The following is a 16,341-nucleotide window of genomic DNA, read 5'->3' on the forward strand; positions in this document are numbered from 1 at the left end:
TTTATTGTTTATCAACTATGGTTCTGTTCCCTTACTAGTTTATAACAATTTATCCCTGTGTAGGTGTCCTCCATGTATTGGTGCTGTATGCAGCTAAGTGCTTGAAACCAATAGTTGTGACGTATTATAAGAGATACGTGAGGACGTTCGATAAGCAATGTGCTGGCTTGTTTAGAAGTCTATCTATTCGAAATATAGAGATGATATTGAAATGCTTTCTCTGTAGTGACCAATGCATTGGCTAGAATTTGGTTTATAATCTTCTAAGACAGAAGCGATGAACAACAACAGATTTATCGGTTAAGTGCTTGTCAATCGTACAGAGTGAGGAGAATTTACGTCGGAACAAACGACGGGGCTGATGTACATTGGATGGTTTGGCAATTGGTATAAATATGAAGCTTCACTGGTTTTCAGCTTCCCAACTTACTTGTTGAATATTTAATTAGTCAATTCGCTCTCTCAAGTCCCCGTTACGATTTACTCTCAAAATGCCCTTTGTTAAAGACTGTGCTTATGGAAAAACCAAGGTCAAGTTTTTGAAAAAGGTCATTGATCCAAAAACAAAAGTGCATACTGTGTACGAAATGGATGTGCAAACATTACTTAAAGGTGAACTCGAAGAGTCGTACACCAAGGCAGATAACCGCTGCGTTGTACCAACGGATACGCAGAAGAACACAGTTCATGTGTTTGCGAAGAAATTTGATGTATCGGTTCCCGAGGTGTTTGCTGCGCATCTAGCCAAACATTTTGTTGACCGCTATAGTCACATTCATGGCGCTGTAATTGATGTGTCACTTACTCCCTGGGTTCGCCTGCAAGTGAATGGCACTGACCATCCGCACTCTTTTATTCGCAACCCTGGTGAGTGTCGTAAAACGCACGTTGAGTTTTCCGAAGGAAGTGGATTTGATATTTGCTCTTCGGTTAAGGATATACTTGTTCTTAAGAGCACAGGAAGCGGGTTTGTTGACTTCCATAAGTGCGAATACACAACACTGCCTGAGGTAACGGATCGTATCTTTTCGACAAGTATTGATTGCACTTATACTTTTGCGCACCAAGATACGTATGCAGCCGTAAGAACCTTTGACTATAACAGTACTTACGAAATCGTGAAGGAGATCACTCTTCGCATATTTGCTCTGGACAATAGTGATAGTGTGCAAGCTACCATGTACAAGATGGCAGTCGATGTGATTGCGGCGGTTCCCGAAATTACGGAAGTCTACTACGCTTTGCCTAACAAGCATTACTTTGAAATTGATTTGGATCCTTTCGAAGTTGCAAATCACGGTACCGACTGTACTCTTTACCAACCGCAAGCATATCCTTCTGGTTACATCACTTGCACTATCGCTCGTGACTAAAGTTTGAGAAACAAACTCAGAGAGTGAGCACTAATGTGCGGTTTCATGTATGACTTTATATTTTTCTGTAACACTAAGACTGTTGCTGCTATTGCACCGAATTTTGCTCAATATCACATATTTTATCTTTGTACAACTTAACTATAAAACTTAATATGTCAGTAATTGAATCTTGTATCATTAACATTATCATTGTTTATTGAAGGAGTCAAAAGTATAAACAATTCCAGTAAATACTGTGTAAAAACTTGCAATTACCTATTCCAGTAACTGAAAAGGCTTAACAAAGACACATACTAAAAGATTTTCGAAGTAGAATCAAGCCCGCGAATTAACGAAAAACAGTTTACATTTAATTAAATCTTTGTGTAGATGCCTCCTTTACTTGTACGGATGCCTTGACGGACAAGTGTTGCCAACTGCTCCACCGCTGAACGTACACCATCAACAATGACAATATTCGGGCCTATAGCTTCTTGAATGAGGTCGCGTAAGGAAGCAAGTACAGCTCCACCCAAGCAAACGACGTCGGCATTTAAATCGAGTACAAGTTTTCTTGCTTTGCTCACTAGTAACGAGATTCGTTCTTCCTCGGGAAGAGTGGCCAACTGTTCAACAGTAAGGCCGCTGGATTGAATACCCGCAATAATTGTTCGCGAAATCCCTAAATGCTTTAGTAACTCATATAGCATCAACTCACTGCGCTTCGTGGTTGTCAAAATACCGATACGCCTACCCACAGACATTGCTGATTGAATGGAGGCTTGAACAATACCGAGACAGGGAACGTCAAAAGACTCGCGTATCATCTCAACTAACGGTGTAGGTGAGTAGCAAGCGACTACAATTGCATCGTATGAGCCACTGAGTTTTGGGGTAAGAATATTTTGGTAAATGAGAGCTGCTGTCAAAGTTGCTTCTGTGATGGAATCAATCACGGCTGCTCCTGGCTTTGGACAAGTACAAAATTCGAGAGAAACATCGGGAGGACAACATTTAGTTAATGTTTTCTCCAGTAGCGTTGTGATATTCTCTGATGAATTAGGATTAATCACAAGGATCTGCATAGTTTTATGAGCAAAGTGGAATCAAAAGAAATGTAGTTAGGTGTCACTAACAGAGAAGTAACGGTTAATTCCTGTATTCAACGCCTCTTTAAAAAGCGATTGTGACGATTGAAACAGGTTACTCAGCTAGCTAATAAAAATGACAGCCACTTATTTCTTTCAGTACTTAATGAAAGTCTGTGCTGACGCACTTATCTTTCTCTAGTATCTAGCTGACTATTTGATATTATTCCATGAAACCCCACTCTCATTGGTACAAATTGCGGCTGAATGTGTGCTCTCTATCAATTCCGCAGTTTACGAAGCGGATGTAAGCAATATTATAGCAAAATAAAGATGAAATGTCGGTGCAAAAGTATCATTTTTAATACCGTACTAACAGCATTCGATTTAAAAATGTGTTCCCGTAAAAACTACGACTAGTCTTTTAGTTGTCGCTAAAGAGAAACCTTAATCGCCAGCTAACCTTTTTGCGACAAATCGGCCGACAGACTTGTCGCGAGCCGGTTATTAAGCACTTGATTTGACATAAGCAACCCTATACACTATGAGGTGTCAAGAGATGACCAATAACGGTAACATGCTTCAATGAACGAAACCGTTATCTTTTTCGACAACTGTAACTTCCTATTTGTTAAAAGCATTCATATTGCTTAGCGTTTTCAGCAACTATCGCTGGCATAAGTGCAGAAATCATCATGACATATACAATGCTTGTAAATTCTCTTTTATCTACTTGAGAAAAGCAAATTGCAGTGTTTGTCATCTATCAAACGGCACTAAATCTGTGCGCTTGGACCTATTGTAGCGTTAAAAAATCACGATAACTGCTGCGTTAACAAAACATCGTTTTTTCGGCTTTTTGAAGTTTATAAAATAGTGCATATTGTGTATGGCCCAACAATTATATATTCGATCGTATATTTCGAGGAATTCATAAACCCAACGCATTATAATTACCACTTATCAACTTTAAATGTCAGTCTCATCAACCACTACATTGCAATCAGCCGAAAAGAAGGTTCGTCTTAACGATTCGCTTACGAATCAGCAAGAGAAACTTGACATTGAACCCCTTGAAGGATACGACTTTGGCGCCGTTGTTAAGAACATTGATCTCACAAAGTTGACGAAAGGACAATTCCAGCAAATTGAGAAAGCTCTATTTACATTCCAAGTACTGTGTTTTCGCAACCAACATAATCTGACTCCCGAAGTGCAATTTGAAATAACACATCAATTTGACCCTGCAACTAGTACTTATGGGCACGGCGATGAAGCTCAAAAACAAGAAAATAGCATTCTACATCCTGATTTGCATACACTAAAGACCGTTCCTCAGGTCCAACTTATTGGTCATGGTCTTGTGAAAAATCATTATGGGATAAAAGAAGCACACCTTCGTCATCCTCATCACCGTACTTTTCATCGTGACCCTATAAGCCTTAAGGATGAGGCAAACGGTGTAACACGTTTCTATCGTTGGCACATAGATGCTGCGCTTTATCACTATAACCCACCGGTTGTTACCACTCTTCATGCAATTCAGGTTCCTCAAGGACCAAAACAATTGCTTCGCTACGATGATGGTACAGGAGATGAATTGCATGTGCCACTGGGTACAACCGCCTTTGCGTCAGGTTACAAAATGTTTCAACTATTAAGCGAGAAAGACAAGAAAGTTGCTGCACGCACCCGTGTTCAATACTTTCCCCACCCTTACATTACAATTTCAAATGCGAAGGCTCTTCCAAATGGTCTGGGCATGTATACAGATGGTCTTGAATTACCCAAGGCAAAACTTCCTGAATGGAGTGAAGACAAAGTGAAAACTCTTCCTCTACTATGGAAAAATCCAGTGACTGGAATGCTCGCACTCCAAGTACATGCATGCTGTGCGGAAAAATTGCTTATTGACAATGATGATGGCACAACGACCATTATTGACGATTTGTCTAAAGTGCGCGAAATTCTGTATAATTACCAAAGACCAGGAATTGCTCCGAAACTTGTATACTGTCATGACTGGAAAGCTGATGACTTTGTTATATTTCACAATAGGGGCCTAATTCATTCCGTTGTTGGAGTCTTCAAGGATGACCAAACTCGTGTATTTCATCAATGTAACCTTGCTGCTTCTCATACTCCAGAGGGTCCTTCTGATTAACTGGAAGTAATTTGACATGTGTTTCAATATTTTTTTGCAACGATTTCTTATGTTTAATTATTAATAATTTATTTATAATTTGCTTTCGAATTTAGTTGGGGGATTATCGAATCCTTTAACATTTGTTAAAGGTATAAGCTAGACATTAATTGATGACATAGATATTATATCACACAAAACCGTAGGTATATTCCAGTAACTTTTTTTTTTACAAACCAAAAATACATAAGCAAAGTATAACTACTGAATTTATTAGCCAATTTCAGTTTGGACTAGGACAAAAAATCCAGAAAAACATATTGAAAAGGGCGGGACTCGAACCCGCGAGCTTTCGCACTAGGGATCCTCTTGTGAGAACCTAAACCTAGCTCCATAACCACTCGGACACCTTTCCTTGCTGTTGTTTTGTTGGTATTACAATATCTACTTATATTAATTGATTTAGTATTTGAAATATCAATTTCGTTATCAGCTTCGTACTATGAACGAACAAACGAGCTTATTAGAAAATTCGGAAAACGATAATGATTCTTCAAGGAAGTTGCTTCGTTCTTTAACGCAACGTCAGATATTTATGCTGACTCTGGGTGGTACCTTAGGGACAGGCCTGTTTTTGGGAACAGGCAGTGCTTTGGCAAATGCTGGTCCTGCATCTATGGTTCTGTCTTATTGCAGTTCTGGACTTATTGTATATTTAACAATTCTCGCCCTTGGCGAAATGACCGTCTATTTACCCGTCGCTGGTTCATTTTGTACATTTGCTTCCCGTTTTGTAGATGATGCTTTTGGATTTGCACTAACATGGAACTATTGGCTAAACGATGCTGTTTCTGTGGCAAACAACGTACTTGCTGTGAAGCTGTTAGTTTGGTACTGGATTGAGAAGCCAAAATCAATGTCCGAATCCATATTCGGAAATGGGTCTTCAGCATTAGCCTTTCTCTCCATGATATGTCTCAACTTATTGCCCGTGCATCATTTTGCAGAGTTTGAATACTGGCTTTCTCTTATAAAATTACTAACTGTTGGACTTTTTAACATTGTTGGAATATTGGTAAACCTCGGACTAAACTATAAACGTAACCGTATAGCTTTCCGCTACTGGAAAGATCCAGGTGCGTTTAATAACGGAATGCTTGGGTTTGCATCTAGTTTTGTATCTGCAGCATTCACTTATGGAGGCATAGAATCCATTGCATTGACGAGTGGAGAAGCAGCAAATCCACGCCGCTCGATAACAAGAACACTTCGCTACACAGGACAGCGACTACTTGGACTTTATGTCCTTACAAGTCTTGTACTAAGTTTGGACATCCCTTACGACACTCCTGGCTTGAACGAGCGAACAGTGCACCACTCACCGTTTACATTGGTCTTTCAATTGGCTGGTTTCAATAAGGCGGCGTCATGTCTTAATTTTGTAATATTAAGCTCCGCTCTTTCCGCCGGAAACCATGCTCTATATGCGGGAACGCGACTGCTTTACACACTAGCAGAAGCTAATCATGGACCACGCTTTTTATCATTATGTAATTCTCGGGGAACCCCTTGGGTTTCAGTGATACTGACTAGCTGTTTCTCCCTTGTTTGTCTGTTTTCAGATAAAATTGGTGCTGGTATTATCTGGTCTTGGCTATTAAGACTCGTGGGAGTAAGCAATCAGATAGCATGGATATCTATTGCCATTTCTAGTTTGCGTTTTCGAAGGGCTTTAAAAGTGCAAAACAAGGAAAACAGATTGAATTTCAAGAACTGGACGTATCCATGGGGTCCAATACTCGTTATTGTTTTTAATATTGTTGTTCTTTTTCTTCAGGGTCTTGAATCTCTCCAGCCGTTTCAATTCATTGCGTTCTTGTCTTACTACATTGAGGCATTTCTGTTTATTCTCACTTTTTTCTACTGGAAATTCAGGACGTGTACCAGTATTATTCCGCTGAAAGAAATGGACTTGGAAAAGGACTGTGTTTATTAAACTTGTATTATTATGTAGATATCTGTATAAATAAGGCTTTTAATTAATGTTCAGTTATTATGACGGACACGTGCTGAAAAACGTGCAAGAACATTTATATAAAAATACATCGGAATAAACCCGTACCACAACAAACACAGCTGAAAAGTGAGCCTTTTCCTTGTTATGTGCTCTGCAAATGCAGATAACCCATTTCTTGGTCATACGATCATAAAGGTTTCCCCATAATGATCTGGATTCTATCTTTGCGTTTGTATCCCTCTTTGATATGAAAACGACTTTGTTTCATTGTTATAACAAACGTCTTCGAAAGCCTCAGTAAAGACGTCAAAGTGAGCCTGGCACGCGCAAAACTCGTGCGCCCCGATTCGACTCGTGTGCTCTCCACCTAAAAAGCCATCTTAAAGATGCCTCGGGTAATTTTACGAATCGTAATTTAATCAGAAAATGCCGCAAAAAGGAACTTGCCCGGACAAATCAGAGGAGCGAAAAGGTCTCGTTATGACCTAACTCTAACATTGCCGACAACATGTGCTAGATTACCTGATGATATGCTCGATTCGATGTCTCTTCACCCACGATCATTGAATTTAGTAAGTTCGACGCGAAGCTATCACAACATTAGCGCCTTTAATGTCGACAAAGCATGGGAAGAAACTTGCTGTCAGAGATTATGTGCTGGTGAAAAAAAACTTTATTCTGATATAGACAAATGATACAGTATAAAGTTGGGGGTCTTTTATTGTCTGGACATTAGTTCCCTGATACTGCGTCACAAAAATTTGCAATCACTGTTGGCTGACGGAAATTGCCATTTGATATAGACATTTGTTGCAATTTTTAGGCATCTCCTACAGAGTTTTCTGGCTATATAATTACGAAAGTGTTCCGTCCTTAGGCCATCTTCAATTAAGTTTGCTTGTTTCGGTCTCGGAAGCATTCTGTCATACATTCACAAGTAATTAAGGGATTGACAAATACACTAGCACTCGAACGGGGTTTCGGCCAATTTAGTTGCTTCAAGCGTAAAATATGTCCAGTGCTTTTATTGTTGGCGATTCGGCGCCTGAATATTCGGAAGCAAAGAGTTCTACTGAATCAAAGCTGAAATCCGGAGTTGAAGTCCACTCTGAAGTAGGTAGCGATGAGGGCGAATTTGTTGACTTGAGTAAGGTCGATGCAGCTTACGAGTTGCTGCGAGAGGCCGAGAGTCTTGATCCCATAACTCCTAAGGAAGAAAAACGCCTGAAGTTCAAACTTTACACCTTTGTCTTTGGTCTTGTCTTCATCATTGATTTAATGCTCTTTATTGATAAGGCTACTCTAAGTTATGCAAGTATTTTGGGATTGTTTGAGGATGCACACATCAATTCGGACCAGTACAACAACATGAACACTATCTTTTACGTTGGTTACATTATTGCCCAATGGCCTGGCCATGTATTGATGCAGAAATGTTCTATGAGAAAGTATGTCAGTTTCACTATTTTCACATGGGCAGTCATTATCTTGGTCCATTGCGCAGCGCGGAATTATGGCGGCCTCATGGCTCTTCGTTTCTTCCTTGGTGTCGTTGAGTCTTGCTTAGTGCCTGCTATGGGAAGCTACAATGTCTATGTTTTTCACCCTTGAGGAGCAGGCCCTGGTGCAACCCATTTTCTGGGTCTCCTGTTTGGGAAGCAACATTCCTGCTGGTTTTATTGCCTACGGTGTGCAATACATTAATTCAAGTCTTCATCCTTGGAGAATCTTTATGTTCATCACCGGTGGTTTCACATTCTTCCTCAGTATCTGGGCCGTTTTCTACTATCCCGACAACCCTATGACAGCCCATTTCCTTACACGCACAGAACGCATTCGCATCATTGTTCGTGTTAAGGAGTCAACCAAGAGCAGTATTGAGCAAAAAGTCTTCAAGAAGGAGCAATTTTATGAAGCTTTAAGAGATCCAATTTCCTGGCTGTTTGCCGTGCAATCTTTTACGCTGATGCTTTCCAACAATCTTGCCTATCAACAGAATTTGCTTTTCACAAGTCTCAATATCTCGAACCTTAACTCAACTCTGGTTGGTGTCGCCAGTGCTGGTTTTGATATTGTCTGCTGTATCATATCGACTTTCCTTATGAGCATTTTCCGCAGTCAAAGTGCCATCTTTGCTTCGTTTTGGTGCTTGCCTGCTATTGCAGGTGGTATTGTAGCTGTCGCTTTGCCCTGGTCAAATAAGTTGGGCATTTTGCTGGGTATCATTTTGGCTTCTCCATTTGGCATTACCTATATCATTGCACTTGGTTGGTCTATGTCTTCGACGGCTGGATACACAAAGAAGCTTACCCGAAGTGCAATGTATATGATCGCTTATGCTGTTGCCAATATTATCGGTCCTCAATTATGGCAAAGCCGCGACTCCCCACGTTATTATCCTGCTTGGATCGTTCAAATTGTTGTCGCTTGGACAATTACACCGATTATTTTGTTTGTCATTCGTTTTATTCTTGCTCGTCGTAACAACGAACGTCGCGCACTGCAAGCCGAAAAAGCAGAGGCAGACAACAAGATGTTTGTCGACGCTGTGGACAAGAATGGCAATCCTATTCGGACCGAAATCGATGTCACAATGTTGGATTTGACGGATTTAGAAAACAAGAAGTTCATCTATCCACTTTGAAAAAACAGGCTTCTCTATTTATGCTGTATTGAACATTTATATGAGTTTCTCGTCACTTGCCATTTCCGCATTTATTTAATACGTCCAGGCTGTACAGATTTTTTTAAGAGCTGGTTCTTAAATTCTGGACGAAGTTTGTGTCGCCATTGTTAATATCCGTGTATATTTTTTATGACACAGGCGAGCCCGTTATTCTTATGCTCCTTCATTGCATTGGCGCTCCTTGTACCTTTTAGAGAAAGATGGTATACTAGTTATTGCCAACCCAATAATAGCACATTCATTTAGTTTCTTATTCATCTTTTTAGACGTGCAAAGTGCAAAGGTGTGCAGTTCTGCGGTTTGTTTTGCCAAGGGTTCAGTTCATACATTATCCGTTTTATTCGTACACTATTAAGTGATTTAGTGGTTAGCAAAAAAGGCATAAACAATTCCAAACGCTTGAGATTTGATGCGTTTGTGATAATTCTGCTTTTGTACGTACCATAGATCAAACTGTAAAACAGCGTCCATGTAAGAATGTAAGACGATAGACCTCCCAATAAATCTGAGAACCAAAAATTTAAGCCTGAGTGATGATACTCGGACAACTGACACTTCATTTTGTAGACAAATAAAAGTGTAGAAACAAGCAGAGAAGACAAAAAATAGAAAATAAAACCCTGGTACGAAGTTAAACCCAAGATACCAGCCGTACAGCCAAATATGGTGCAGGAGACATTTCTGACAAATGTAATAGACTAATTGGGTTAGAGCTTGTTGAGGTAGAAATTAAATACCTTTGAATTATGTTGCTGACTTGCTGGAGAAAGAGGGTGTATAACTTGTTCCATTGTAGTATTAATCGTCTTACGCCTTTAGATTATGTGTTTCGTCTCTGTTCTACTACTTTCAGGGCGTTTTTACTTTGGCACTTTTAGTGGAGTAAAACAAGCACTCGCTAAGGCTTATGAGAGTAAACCCAATGAAGACCTGAGGCCTAAATTCTGTAATAAAAAGATAACGAATCGTAGATTGGAGTACCAAGTGAAGTAGAGAAAAAATAATTTCTTATTTTAAAGTTTACCGTCAAGACATATATTTATATAGATATACTATTTTTTTTTAGATATGAAGGGTACCACACATTAGAAGCATGCCGTTCATGAATTAGATGTGCTCAGAAGCTCAGAAGCATTTTGATTAAAACGTCAAACACGATCTCAATCTCGATAAAAGAGCGCAGTGTTTGGATTGACTTGTTGTAAGCTTGAATACTAGTCCCAATTGTTAGAAGGTGAAAACAAGAAGACTTGATGATATAAATAGGAAATCACTTACATCCTTTTTAGAATCGTAATTTAACCATCGATTGTAAGGAAATATGTGCCGGTTTTGCAAGTAATGCGTTTTTTCAACAAGACGAGGGATATATTGCTGTGCTGGTTAGACATCTATAAGAACATAGTGCAACAGATAAAAACCAGCTTATAAGAGCAGAACTTACATTTGGAAGATGCTGCGTAATAGTTTCTTCCGCACTCTTAGCCGTATACAAAGAGAAATCGAATATAAGTCCATTTGGCCCTTCGGACTTATTAATATAAAAGCTGTACAATTCATGATGCTAGATGGAAATGTTAGTATATACTGAAAAGAGCTTAACCTTAAGGCACTTACATGAGAAATTATTAAGTCGCCCATAACAAATAAAAACTTGTCAACGTTTAAAACTCGCCGCAATTCAGGTATCTGATCTTTCATGGACACAATAATTCGACCAATTGAGTCTTTCATTTTAACTTTGACATACGACCGTCTGTTGGTTCCATTGAAGAAAGCAAAAGGCAAAAAAATAATTTTCTCTTTTAACTCTTCTTGTTCCTTAATCCATTTTTTCCGCAACTCCTCCCGTTTTTTTAATTCTTCAATTTCACGTTCTTGATCTGGCAGGAAAGATGTTTCCACAGTAGGGTCTCGTCTTATAGATCGTTTTTTTGGTACGACTACAGTCTGATCTTCCTCATCTTGAAAAGTAAAAGATAATCCAGGTTTAACAGAGCCTTTTTTCCTTTTAACCGATCGGTCCTCTATACCTTTTTTACTTTACGAGGTTAGTATTATTTGTATGAACAATTTTTGCTTACGAAAAAAAATGTCCGTCTAAGGCTTTTTTGTCCCTCTTCTCTACGATTGTCTGTTTCAGCTTTTTGTACTCATACAGACTAACTAGTCCAGTGGTTTTTTCTTGTAATATCTGATGAAAATCTTCAGATACACTGTTCTCTTCTGTCATGGTAGTTTGCAAATAAATTGCTGCTGACGGCAATATTTCACATTAACTTTACAGAAATCAAATCAAACGTAGGTAATTACATATGAAATTTAGGGGTTCTTGTGTGAGAAGATGCATCAATGGATTAGTATTCATTATTTTTCGTTAGTAAAACTGTACAGTGTAGTAGTCAGTATGATCGACAAAACAGTATCAAATAAAAAGCAATGTTTGAACCCAGACACTGTAATATTTAAATCTAAAGGTCCCTTGAGTTATGTTTGCCTCTGAATGTCTGAACAGTATTCGCAATGCCAAACTTTCGCCCCGTTTCGATGACCAGGAAACGTGTTAATGGTTCGCTTCTCCAGTAACTACTGTGCGCTGAAAGCATAGAAAGGTATTTACTTTTGATAAGCCCTGTGTTCTCAACAAACACATAGTCAAGTTGAGCGTTCTCATTCAGTTCTTGAAGCTGCCAGAGTGCCCGTCTTTCCCTACGAAAGTCACGAGTTTCAAGTTCAAAAAAGGAGTCATCATCCGTGCTTTCAGCTTGAAAAGAACGAACGTCTGGAGTTTCTACTGCCTTTGCTGCAGCATGAGTGACCAAATCAGAATCTGTATTAGATCTCGACTTCCGGATCAGTTGAAGTAAGCCCGTGTTTGTTTGTGGATTAATATCCGTAGGCAGTATACCTTTGGAGTAAGACGCATCCACTGTCGGATTCATCCGCAAAGCAACGGCTAAATATGGTTAGCTATCGAAGATGAAGATTTCTGTAAACTTACGATCATAAAAGTTGTATATGTTGTAAAAACAGTCAACAGCAAGGCAACCATACAAGTCATTTCCTTCATGAACATAATACCCAGGAACATTTTTTCGAGTATATTTAGAGTTGTTTGAAAAACGGCTTGTTCCTCGTCCCTTACGAGGAATGAGTGATGCCTGATTTAATAAAAGGAAGAAACCAACAGGTGCACCTAAACAAAAAAACCCAGTGGTATCAAATTTAAAAGAAATCTCAGGAAGCGTTTCGACTTCTTTGACAAAAGTTGGTTGCCTAGAAAGGATGTCAAAAACGATTGCAGAACCAAGAGAATGGCCGATGATGTAGCAACGACCTTTTCTTTCGACAAAATCGGGATTGCATTCACACCAACGATCATAGATACTGTTAATCTCTTGCACTACAGACTTAGTAATGGCGCCCTTATAGTGAGACATGTAATAAGGAATGTCGCTCATCACGTCTCCAATGATTCGGCGAACCGATGGAATGCTTTCAATTTCAATATCCTTTAAATTGAAGAGGTTGAGGTCAGGATCTACCTCTTCACTTATATAATTGTGATAAAAATCGAAATGAATTTTCGAACGCCAATTGACCGGAAGAACCTGTGGCTCAAAGTCTTCACGCATGAGCGGGTCATGTCGCAGATTAACCTTTTGACGCTGTATTAATGAGCGAAACACAGAGCACGTTTTGGTAAAAAGGTAACGCTCCTCTGTTCCGTGTTAGATCAAATGTCTTCTCCATGAAAATACAATCATCAACATACCGCTTTCAGATCTTTTTTGTCCAATTCCATGAACGACAAAGAACAAGTCCGATACAACCAAGGGTCGCTTTCGGTCTTCTGTCCCGTTTTCCTTACAATGCCGCATAATGGGTATGCCTGAAACATTGGATTTCTTCGATGGCGTTCCTTTTGTAAATATTGACGAAATACCCCCCTTACATAGCAATGCTATATAACCATCTTCGTAATGAATGAACTGATTTGCACTCTTTGGTTCCAGGTACCAACGCGGTTTCACATGAACTTCACGACCTCCAACTGTTTTCGTCGCAGACAGCCTACGATTGACCTTTTGTTGCCAATTAGTCCTCCAAGGGAGAAAATATTGATAACCGGTTTCGACTTGCTCAGCCAATTCAGCAGCTAATGGCAATTGTGATTCAGCATAAACCCAAAGCCCGCGTGAGACGGCAAGAGTATCAGTACTACTTGTGCTTGCCCAGTACAACGGCTTCAATGTTAATGTCGGAATATTTACAACATGAAGGCGAGAGACACCAACAATGACCTAATTGACTTTGTTAGTACTAAAAAGAGATAGTAATTGACACCCAAGACATACATTTTTGGCATTAACATCTGTTATAAGCTTCCTGTTCACTTCATCAAATTTGATTTCTAAAGCCTCATTATCATAATTAGAAAATCTTCTCCAATGCGACCTTCCTTTTGATTCCCCAATAACCGTCTCGTCGTATAGATCAAATTTGCTCAAATAAAACCACTGGACTCTATGCTCTGGCTCTAATTCGTTCTCAAAACCATTTTCTTGGTCCATATACGTCCGTGTTTAGTTTAACTAGAAGAACAAAATAAACGAGATAGGTGATACTACCGAAAAAAGTTATACTAGCGTCTGCAAAAGTGAAAAGCAAACGATTTGCGTTACTCAAGCAACAAAATTACAATGAAAACACGATCACACACCGAGAAGAATACTCATATTTTAAGTACCGTAAGGCTCCATTCGCAAAACAACGATAAAAATAAATTACTTTGGATGATATACTACCTAATTTATATATGATAATAATAATAATCAGGTTTGTTTATGACCAGACGCCAGTATAACGCATTTCATCTCATTAAACTCTCGGTTCATAGATCCAAATATAGTAAAGACGGGACACATTAGTTAAGGGACTGCCGGAACACGAGTTGGGTGTTCCTGGAAAAACTGGCTTGCAATATATCAACTGTTTAAAAGCTCCCAATCTTTTTTGTGCCCACAAAGTTCTGAAATACGGAACAACTGTGAGCTTGGGAATGAAAACATTGTAGCGTGATACAAAGTAATAGACACGCGCGACGACAATGCAAATGTTTTTATCGACAGCAAAAACACAACCAATCCCTCCAATTTCGTAAGACCCACTTTTTAGAGATGCTTAAATAGAATCCCAAATGAGAAGCCTCAGAGAAAACAATTAACATAAGTGTTGAGAAAACTAATCCTCGCAGCTTCGCAAATCTAACCTTCCCACGAAGGATTCAGCGATTCAGGAAATCCATAACCATACTGGCGTTGCGCATAGCCTGGTGGTGAAAAGGGAGTAGAAGTGTTAGATTGGGTAGCATTAGAAAAACCAGGAGGTGCATATACCATTCCCGAATCTGGCATATTACGACCATAAACACCTGGCGACTGGATGGGTGCAGCTTTCCCGTAAGGAGAGTAAACGGGCGCATTGTTGGCGAAACCAGGAGGTGGTGGAGGCACCTTGGATTCCGCAGTCATAAGCGAACGGAAGAACATAACATCTTCTGAACTCAAAGTATGACCTCCAAGTCCGGGAGGTGGGGCAATGTTAGCTGGTGCGGCAGGGGCCAATTGAGCGTTATTCACAAGAGGCGAATTTGATACGCTATTTGATTGACGACCCAACATTGCGAGAATGCGTTGGAAACCCTCCGCGTCCTTTTCCGTCTGTTCGTTTCCCTGTTCCCGGGGACCCTTCGAAGGAGGAGCGGCTGCCTTGGGTGCGACACGAGGTGATGCAGGTTGAGAGACCACCGGAGTTCCAGGTTTGGAATTAGTAGCACTACCAGGCACGTTGAGCCCGTTGAAAAACTTACTGAAACGGGAAGCAGGCATGGCACTTGGGCCGGGAACGGCCGTTGAATCAACGCTCAAAGCGGGTGAACCGTAACGCGGTGGAGAATTCAAAGGAGTGGCATTGGTACTTGCATTCTGTCCATTCAACCACTTGCCAAACATAGAATCCACACTCACCAGCCCAGGCCGTGCAGCGGAAGGAACAGGTGTGGAAACACCTGAATTGGGTGCGGTAGAAGCCACTGAAACTGCTCCCGAACCCATTTTAGACAAAGGTGCCTTTTTTCCAGGACCGGTGCCACCTGCCACGTTTTGTCCTTTCATCATTTTTTTCCAAGCCTCGAACTCCTCCAGTGAATGTGCTGAAGGAGCCGCACCAGAACCAGAAGTTCTACTTTTATGTGTTTTCTCCAAAGTTTCTCGTTTTTCGTGATCGTTGGCACGGCGTCGACTAGTGTGTTTATTCACATTCATCCATGCTCCGACGCCATTGCCGTTGTTCGTGCCCAATCGTGAGCCCGTGGTAGCACCACGGAATCGTGAGCCTGGTGGTGTGTATGTGCCTCCTCCCGCAGAAAGAGCATCATCACTCTTATTCACGGTACGACCGTTCTCACTGCTACTAGCAAAGCTTAGTTTTGGCGGGCCAAGAACAATATCATCATGCCCTTTTGCAATGGTTAGTTACAGTACTTTTTTTTATCAACCCGAAGACTAGGACACATACTCGATTTGGCGTATTTTCGTTCGAATTGTTTCGAATCATCATCATTTCTGGAGCAAAGCAATCGTCAGCATCTTCTTCATCAACCCCCAATTTAACACATTTTCATACTTCTTATACTCTTTTTCCTGACGAAAATGCCGTTCTCTGTCAGCCTTTATGACCTCAGGCCTGGATTAAATTGTTAGCAGAGTCTTCTGATAATAAAGCGCGATGAAGCGTTCATTGCGCGTATGCTTACAGAATCCATTCGGGTATGTCATTAGGTTTTTTCACAAGTGAGGATTTTGATAAATAAACTAGATCTTCCACAGTATATTGGAGTACCTCAGCCATTTGTTTTTGTTGGAAGTGCACGTTGTGGCAATGGGTAACGGCAAATGAGCCTGTAGGCAGGAGAGAATGCAAGATTGGTGTAGAGTTTCAGGATTGCGAGAGTTGTTAATTCTCGTTAAATAGAATACAGAGAATTATCG

The 16,341-nt window shown here is 40.2% G+C and overlaps 9 protein-coding genes and 1 non-coding gene across 10 annotated transcripts; 4 read left to right on the plus strand and 6 right to left on the minus strand.

Moving 5' to 3' along the window:
• The first annotated feature begins 78 nt into the window (after nt 1-78).
• Nucleotides 79-1,559, plus strand: SJAG_04299 (uricase). Its single transcript, XM_002175379.2, has one exon. The coding sequence runs from the start codon at nt 492-494 to the stop codon at nt 1,371-1,373; it is 882 nt and encodes a 293-aa protein (XP_002175415.1). The 5' UTR covers nt 79-491; the 3' UTR covers nt 1,374-1,559.
• On the minus strand, nt 1,410-2,623 carry SJAG_04298 (hydantoin racemase family protein). The gene has a single exon (XM_002175378.2). It carries the CDS (start codon nt 2,438-2,440, stop codon nt 1,730-1,732), a length of 711 nt encoding a protein of 236 aa, XP_002175414.1. The 5' UTR covers nt 2,441-2,623; the 3' UTR covers nt 1,410-1,729.
• A 283-nt stretch (nt 2,624-2,906) lies between these two features.
• Nucleotides 2,907-4,695, plus strand: SJAG_04297 (sulfonate dioxygenase). Its single transcript, XM_002175377.2, has one exon. The coding sequence runs from the start codon at nt 3,417-3,419 to the stop codon at nt 4,605-4,607; it is 1,191 nt and encodes a 396-aa protein (XP_002175413.1). The 5' UTR covers nt 2,907-3,416; the 3' UTR covers nt 4,608-4,695.
• Nucleotides 4,696-4,823: 128 nt separating this feature from the next.
• SJAG_04296 (hypothetical protein) lies at nt 4,824-6,687 on the plus strand. The gene has a single exon (XM_002175376.2). It carries the CDS (start codon nt 5,089-5,091, stop codon nt 6,580-6,582), a length of 1,494 nt encoding a protein of 497 aa, XP_002175412.1. The 5' UTR covers nt 4,824-5,088; the 3' UTR covers nt 6,583-6,687.
• Nucleotides 4,908-5,001, minus strand: SJAG_16193. The gene has a single exon. It is a non-coding gene; the product is annotated as a tRNA-Leu (tRNA).
• Nucleotides 6,688-7,614: 927 nt separating the features above from the next.
• SJAG_04295 (allantoate permease) lies at nt 7,615-9,247 on the plus strand (the record flags this gene model as incomplete). The annotated part of the gene is made up of 3 exons (XM_002175375.1): nt 7,615-7,716; nt 7,756-8,022; nt 8,171-9,247. 3 exons carry the CDS (start codon nt 7,615-7,617, stop codon nt 9,245-9,247), a joined length of 1,446 nt encoding a protein of 481 aa, XP_002175411.1.
• SJAG_04294 (ER membrane protein complex subunit 6) lies at nt 7,849-10,154 on the minus strand. The gene is made up of 3 exons (XM_002175374.2): nt 10,027-10,154; nt 9,732-9,987; nt 7,849-9,637 (listed from the first exon to the last, which is right to left on the minus strand). The coding sequence occupies exons 1-3, from the start codon at nt 10,078-10,080 to the stop codon at nt 9,627-9,629; spliced, it is 321 nt and encodes a 106-aa protein (XP_002175410.1). The 5' UTR covers nt 10,081-10,154; the 3' UTR covers nt 7,849-9,626.
• A 105-nt stretch (nt 10,155-10,259) lies between these two features.
• On the minus strand, nt 10,260-11,639 carry SJAG_04293 (xap-5-like protein). Its single transcript, XM_002175373.2, has 5 exons — nt 11,374-11,639; nt 10,907-11,330; nt 10,734-10,853; nt 10,568-10,663; nt 10,260-10,503 (listed from the first exon to the last, which is right to left on the minus strand). The coding sequence occupies exons 1-5, from the start codon at nt 11,520-11,522 to the stop codon at nt 10,450-10,452; spliced, it is 843 nt and encodes a 280-aa protein (XP_002175409.1). The 5' UTR covers nt 11,523-11,639; the 3' UTR covers nt 10,260-10,449.
• Nucleotides 11,573-14,046, minus strand: SJAG_04292 (phospholipase). Its single transcript, XM_002175372.2, has 4 exons — nt 13,648-14,046; nt 13,065-13,593; nt 12,291-13,010; nt 11,573-12,245 (listed from the first exon to the last, which is right to left on the minus strand). Exons 1-4 carry the CDS (start codon nt 13,861-13,863, stop codon nt 11,761-11,763), a joined length of 1,950 nt encoding a protein of 649 aa, XP_002175408.1. The 5' UTR covers nt 13,864-14,046; the 3' UTR covers nt 11,573-11,760.
• SJAG_04291 (hypothetical protein) lies at nt 13,983-16,296 on the minus strand. The gene is made up of 4 exons (XM_002175371.2): nt 16,107-16,296; nt 15,977-16,036; nt 15,869-15,915; nt 13,983-15,809 (listed from the first exon to the last, which is right to left on the minus strand). Exons 1-4 carry the CDS (start codon nt 16,199-16,201, stop codon nt 14,557-14,559), a joined length of 1,455 nt encoding a protein of 484 aa, XP_002175407.1. The 5' UTR covers nt 16,202-16,296; the 3' UTR covers nt 13,983-14,556.
• Nucleotides 16,297-16,341: the final 45 nt, after the last annotated feature.

The sequence above is a fragment of the Schizosaccharomyces japonicus genome, assembly GCF_000149845.2.
Source record: "Schizosaccharomyces japonicus yFS275 unplaced genomic scaffold supercont5.2, whole genome shotgun sequence".
Classification (NCBI taxonomy): domain Eukaryota; kingdom Fungi; phylum Ascomycota; class Schizosaccharomycetes; order Schizosaccharomycetales; family Schizosaccharomycetaceae; genus Schizosaccharomyces; species Schizosaccharomyces japonicus.

Excerpts from the sequence above, each read along its gene's own strand:
- SJAG_04293 (XM_002175373.2), bottom strand. The coding sequence starts at position 11,522 with ATGACAGAAGAGAACAGTGTATCTGAAGATTTTCATCAGATATTACAA. Across the intron at positions 11,331-11,373 it reads TTAGACGGACATTTTTTTTC|TAAAAAAGGTATAGAGGACC; the intron begins GTAAGCAAAAAT and ends AACCTCGTAAAG. Across the intron at positions 10,854-10,906 it reads GCGACTTAATAATTTCTCAT|CATCATGAATTGTACAGCTT; the intron begins GTAAGTGCCTTA and ends ATTTCCATCTAG.
- SJAG_04299 (XM_002175379.2), top strand. The coding sequence starts at position 492 with ATGCCCTTTGTTAAAGACTGTGCTTATGGAAAAACCAAGGTCAAGTTT.
- SJAG_04296 (XM_002175376.2), top strand. The coding sequence starts at position 5,089 with ATGAACGAACAAACGAGCTTATTAGAAAATTCGGAAAACGATAATGAT.
- SJAG_04294 (XM_002175374.2), bottom strand. The coding sequence starts at position 10,080 with ATGGAACAAGTTATACACCCTCTTTCTCCAGCAAGTCAGCAACATAAT. Across the intron at positions 9,988-10,026 it reads GTCAGCAACATAATTCAAAG|TCTATTACATTTGTCAGAAA; the intron begins GTATTTAATTTC and ends TAACCCAATTAG.
- SJAG_04297 (XM_002175377.2), top strand. The coding sequence starts at position 3,417 with ATGTCAGTCTCATCAACCACTACATTGCAATCAGCCGAAAAGAAGGTT.
- SJAG_04298 (XM_002175378.2), bottom strand. The coding sequence starts at position 2,440 with ATGCAGATCCTTGTGATTAATCCTAATTCATCAGAGAATATCACAACG.
- SJAG_04292 (XM_002175372.2), bottom strand. The coding sequence starts at position 13,863 with ATGGACCAAGAAAATGGTTTTGAGAACGAATTAGAGCCAGAGCATAGA. Across the intron at positions 13,594-13,647 it reads CAGATGTTAATGCCAAAAAT|GTCATTGTTGGTGTCTCTCG; the intron begins GTATGTCTTGGG and ends AAAGTCAATTAG. Across the intron at positions 12,246-12,290 it reads CATATACAACTTTTATGATC|CCGTTGCTTTGCGGATGAAT; the intron begins GTAAGTTTACAG and ends AACCATATTTAG.
- SJAG_04291 (XM_002175371.2), bottom strand. The coding sequence starts at position 16,201 with ATGGCTGAGGTACTCCAATATACTGTGGAAGATCTAGTTTATTTATCA. Across the intron at positions 15,916-15,976 it reads CAGGAAAAAGAGTATAAGAA|AAATGATGATGATTCGAAAC; the intron begins GTATGAAAATGT and ends GCTTTGCTCCAG. Across the intron at positions 15,810-15,868 it reads ACGAAAATACGCCAAATCGA|GGCATGATGATATTGTTCTT; the intron begins GTATGTGTCCTA and ends CCATTGCAAAAG.